At 35.1% G+C, this 4,737-nt stretch overlaps 1 protein-coding gene across 1 annotated transcript; it reads left to right on the top strand.

Annotated features, from left to right (window-relative positions):
• The first annotated feature begins 416 nt into the window (after positions 1–416).
• LOC130046664 (RING finger protein 145-like) lies at positions 417–4,235 on the top strand. The gene is made up of 2 exons (XM_056150587.1): positions 417–687; positions 1,928–4,235. Exons 1-2 carry the CDS (start codon positions 561–563, stop codon positions 3,496–3,498), a joined length of 1,698 nt encoding a protein of 565 aa, XP_056006562.1. The 5' UTR covers positions 417–560; the 3' UTR covers positions 3,499–4,235.
• The last annotated feature ends 502 nt before the right edge of the window (positions 4,236–4,737 follow it).

Raw genomic sequence — 4,737 nt, 5'->3', positions numbered from 1 at the left:
CATGATCACGTGTATTTCCTTGTTTGGGAGAGTACTTTACTTTAAATCAGTAAGAAATATATCATTATATTTCTAAAAATAGCAAACGTATGTGCACATCCATATGTGCAGTTGTGTGTCCAACAACATTTGCGTAAAACAACAAAAAACTCTCCGGCTAGATTGGCATACAGGGCACTGTATTTAAACATCCAAAAGCATGTAGTGTAACGAGATAATACCTGTTTGTATTGCTCAATTAACTTCCCATACTAGTAAATTTAAACCATAAGAAAAACCGGAAACACGTAATATCTATTTGCATTACACACGAGTAGATGTTCATTTCAATGGCTGAAGGTGTCTAAGTTAACGTACATTCGTCTTAATATGATATATATTTCCTATTGTGTAATATATGTTGATCTTACAATTGCATGCCTAGTGATAAATTCGTTACAGATTGAAAATTCCAAACCGAAAGTAGGATCAATATTCATATACCCCTGAAGACAGCACGTGCACTTCTGAAAACTAGTATAAAGACTTCGAATTGTGATATTGAGGTTTAGGTTAAGACGATGCCTGTGCTGTCTATCTACAGTCATTTTCTAATTGGACTGACCATCGTTTTGAGACAACCAGCCTTCTTTTTAATCGAGATATGCTTAGAGGAAACTTTTTATCAGTCTTTTATTGTGTCTACAGGTAGGTGGTGTCATATCTGCTAAATTCAACCAGTACAAGCTTATCCCTTAAAAGACGTGAGAATGCTAATGTCATCTATGTTTTTTTTTACTATGGAAATGGGGGTTATAAGAAATGTTTAATCATCCAATTTCTATCACGGGTAATTTAACTTTCTTAGAATTTTTAGATTTTTATGACCTTTATTTTCTGAAAATAATATCTGAAAATTTTATCGGTTGGTTTGCATTGCAATATATAGTGATAAGATATTTAATGAATAAATCGTGGTCATTTTTAGGAGTTTAGATAGTGTTTAGAATTAATAAAAATTATTCAATTTTGAAATAAATCGAAAATGAAAGATGCAAATGCTTTATTTTCTCAGAAACGTCTTTTAGTACAAAAAAGGAAGAAGGAAGAATTTTTACCACGCGACTTTAAATAAAACGGCTGAGGCCAGTATTTACCTGTAACGTCACGGAAGAAAACGAATGCAAAAACGTTGTTTTTAGTTAATGCTAAGTATATCGATTGATTGATCGATTGATCGGACAAACATGAACTGTGTAAAGCCCATTGTTGCATTGCGATCTGAAAACTAGCGGCATTGCTACACGTGAGCTTGTATATAAAAAAAAAGTTTGTGCTGAAGTATAAGATTCATCAAAGATGTCAAAATAAATACGATAATACTAGTTGTTCTATGAATAAGTTAAGATAACGAACAGTGATTATTCTCATAAATCCTTTAAAGAATGCAAAATTCAGAGTAGGGAAAACACGAACCCCTGGATATACCAGAGGTGGGATGAGGTGCCCAAGTGGAGTAAACACTCCCTATTGACTGTTCACACCCGCCGTAATGTATCTATTTACAGAATGACGTATTTTGGAAGTCAAACATGCATACTACACTACCATAGTAATGCTACACATAGAGTATGACGGCGCTATTAATCATTATGTGTATCAATTATGTATTCTATTGTGATATATACAATGGTACCCGACATTTACACTGAATTTGACAACGGATAACTTTATTTACCTAATCGAGATATAAGGCTCACGGCGGGTGTGACGGGCCGATAGGAGATGCCTACTACTCCTAGGCAACTGATCCCACCTCTGTTCTATCCAATGGTCTGTATTTATCCAATTCTTTATTTTGTATTGCTTATAAGAGTTATGAGATTCATCACTCTTCGTTACCTTCACATTTTGTGTAGAGGTTGAAATATTTTATTTGCATTTTCAGTGCTAGTTGCATCAATGGCAGCCATACTTCTTCCACAGGATCATCTGTTCTCCGTGTACAAGTACTTATGTGGTGCTGCCCTAATGTTCATGATGCACTCCTCCACCCGCTATTTGATCGACAAAAGCAGAAATCATCCAGACAACAATGACAACAAAATAGTTGGCCATTTCATTATTTTTAGTCTTGCAGAGCTGTTAGCTTTTCATCTATTTAAAGAGAAGACATGGAAACCGTATGTTTTAAGTGCGTACCACTTACCACTAATCACGAGGTTTCTGAAACTCCCTATCACAATCACCGGATGTTCGTTTCACCTGGCAGATGGACTTGTGTCTTCTTACTTAATATACCAAGCCATACAGATGTTCATCACTGGTGTTGTCAAAATTAAGAAACAGGTTACTACATGGATCTATTTAGTCAACATTTTTGGCTTCTTTCCTGTTATAAAATCAATTGCCAATTCTATCCACCTTACACAGCAGCTTTTGTTGTTTTATTTTGTCTCGTTTTCTTACAAACTCTATTACTATACCGCACAGACTTCCGGTATAAACGTGGTACCCTTGTCGAAGCTGGATGCTACAACATTTCTGTTTGTCATTGCTGGGCAATGTTGCAAGACTTATGTAGGACTCGTTTCGATGTGTGTCGCCACTTCGTATTTGTCCCATTATCTTTCTCGGCTGGTTAACCTTTATCTTTATGGATGGAAAAGCACAGGTATTGTCAGTGATATTTCAGATGTTATGCTTGGTGCTTTTGTCTTTGTGCTGTCTGTATCTGCAGGGATCCTTGGGCCGTCAAATTCTTTGAATGAGTTTATACTAAAAGGCTCCGTGTTTAAAACTATATTAATGTGGTTTACATTAGCTTTTATTATTTGCACGTATGGAATGGTCGATCCAACAATTCTAACATTTAGTTCAATGCCAACATCAAAACCATTCAAACACTTCCGATGGCTCACATTGTATATGTATTTCCTGGTATTTACAATGTACATAATATACAACCGTCAACAATACAATAATATACCATTGATTATCATAGGTTTTTCCACTTGTCTCCAGATAATGGCTTCCATTGTGATTTATTTCTTCTTTGTGTATGATGGCGTTTGCTCGCACTCTATGGAGAACTTAAATGACATAATCTTTTATATTCGATTCACAGTGAGGTTTCAGGATTTTGTAGGATCTCTCATTTTGGCTTGCAGGGGAATATGGTTTATTACAAATGGTGCATTTAGCTGGATCCAAATTCCATTTTTTATTCTAAATTGCTATGAAAACGTATGGAAGAGATTGAAAAGTTGCTCGAGAATTGTTGTGCTAAGAAGAGACGCATTTAAGAAGTTGAATGTTTTAGAAACTGCAACAAATGAACAAATTCAGAAATGCGACGATGTGTGCTCTATATGTATTCGGCAAATGTCATCTGCTAAAATCACCCCCTGTGGACATCTCTTTCATGAGACATGTCTAAAGAAATGGATTTACGTGAGAGATTCATGCCCTCTCTGTCTCCACAAACTATACAGCATAGGCCCCGATACAACACAGTAAGAGTTCCACCCTTGTCAAACAAAAATACCTTTTGATTTTTGATTACGTTTACATGATTTGAGGAGATCATATTGTAAAGTGAACATTACTTTATGCCTTGGTGAGAAAAACTGGAAGTTGATCATCGTAAAGAGGCTACGAGATGAGATGCAGATTTGAAATATGCCGTGGTGAACTGCAACATAAAAAGCTTCGGACTGGACCGAGTAGGAAAATAATCAACTCCATCTTTTGATCACAAAAGCACATTTTAAGCGCATTTGATTAGTCAATCAAAGACTAACATTGCAAAACCTGAATCAGGTCAAATAATTCATTCCGCTATAACAAAACACATATGATATAAGATTTGAGATGAAACGTGATGATTTATTTCACAAATCCATGTGTATATAACTTCCTCTTTACAATCCTTGTCAGCGTTGTATTCACAGAAAATTTGATTAATGATTATTTTAATGCACACAGAGGTAGTTATAATTGTGATGTACCTGTAACTCTCCCGTTAGGTAGACTCGCCTTTGTTTTTATGTAATAGCTAGACAATTTCTATCAGCAATTCCACTGGAAAAATATCACCGTCATTAAACAGTTTATTATTATACAGATATCAGTGTGAAAATAATTCAGGAAGTATTGTCATCAAATACCTAGTCATAGCCTTCAATATTTAAAAAAAATATATTGTTGAATTATATTATCAAATTATATTTGTAACATTATGAGTGCATGCTAACTGTAAAATGAATAATGAAATAAAACACCAATATCATGTTCCGTTTTGTCAATGCAATTTATGATGGAATAGTTATCAATTTACAACACATTTTCTAACTTGTTTTTTTTAAATAACTCATGATTTTTCTATAACGTGGTTCACTACTTCTTAGTCTTTCACTTCGTAATGTATAATTATTTTCATTGTGAATTAATTCACTTATATATATGGACTCGTCTTGTCATTTAAAAATATTGCTTCATACAGATGAATTGCTACATGCCCATGCAATACCACGAACAGACCACCACCCAAATTATCTATAACACTACCTACACACGACAGGCGGGTGTGATCGTTCAACAGGGAATGCTTACTCCTCCTAAGCACCTGATCCAGCCTCTGGTGTGTGCAGGGATCCGTATTTGCCCAACTATCTATTTTGTATTGCGTATAGGAGTTATGAGATTCATCGCTGTTCGTTGTCTTCACCTTTCATACCGCCACCCATATTTTTGTTA

Source organism: Ostrea edulis, chromosome 9 (assembly GCF_947568905.1).
Source record: "Ostrea edulis chromosome 9, xbOstEdul1.1, whole genome shotgun sequence".
Lineage (NCBI taxonomy): Eukaryota > Metazoa > Mollusca > Bivalvia > Ostreida > Ostreidae > Ostrea > Ostrea edulis.
Note: the sequence above shows the minus strand (reverse complement) of the source record. Positions and strands in the feature narration are given on the sequence as shown.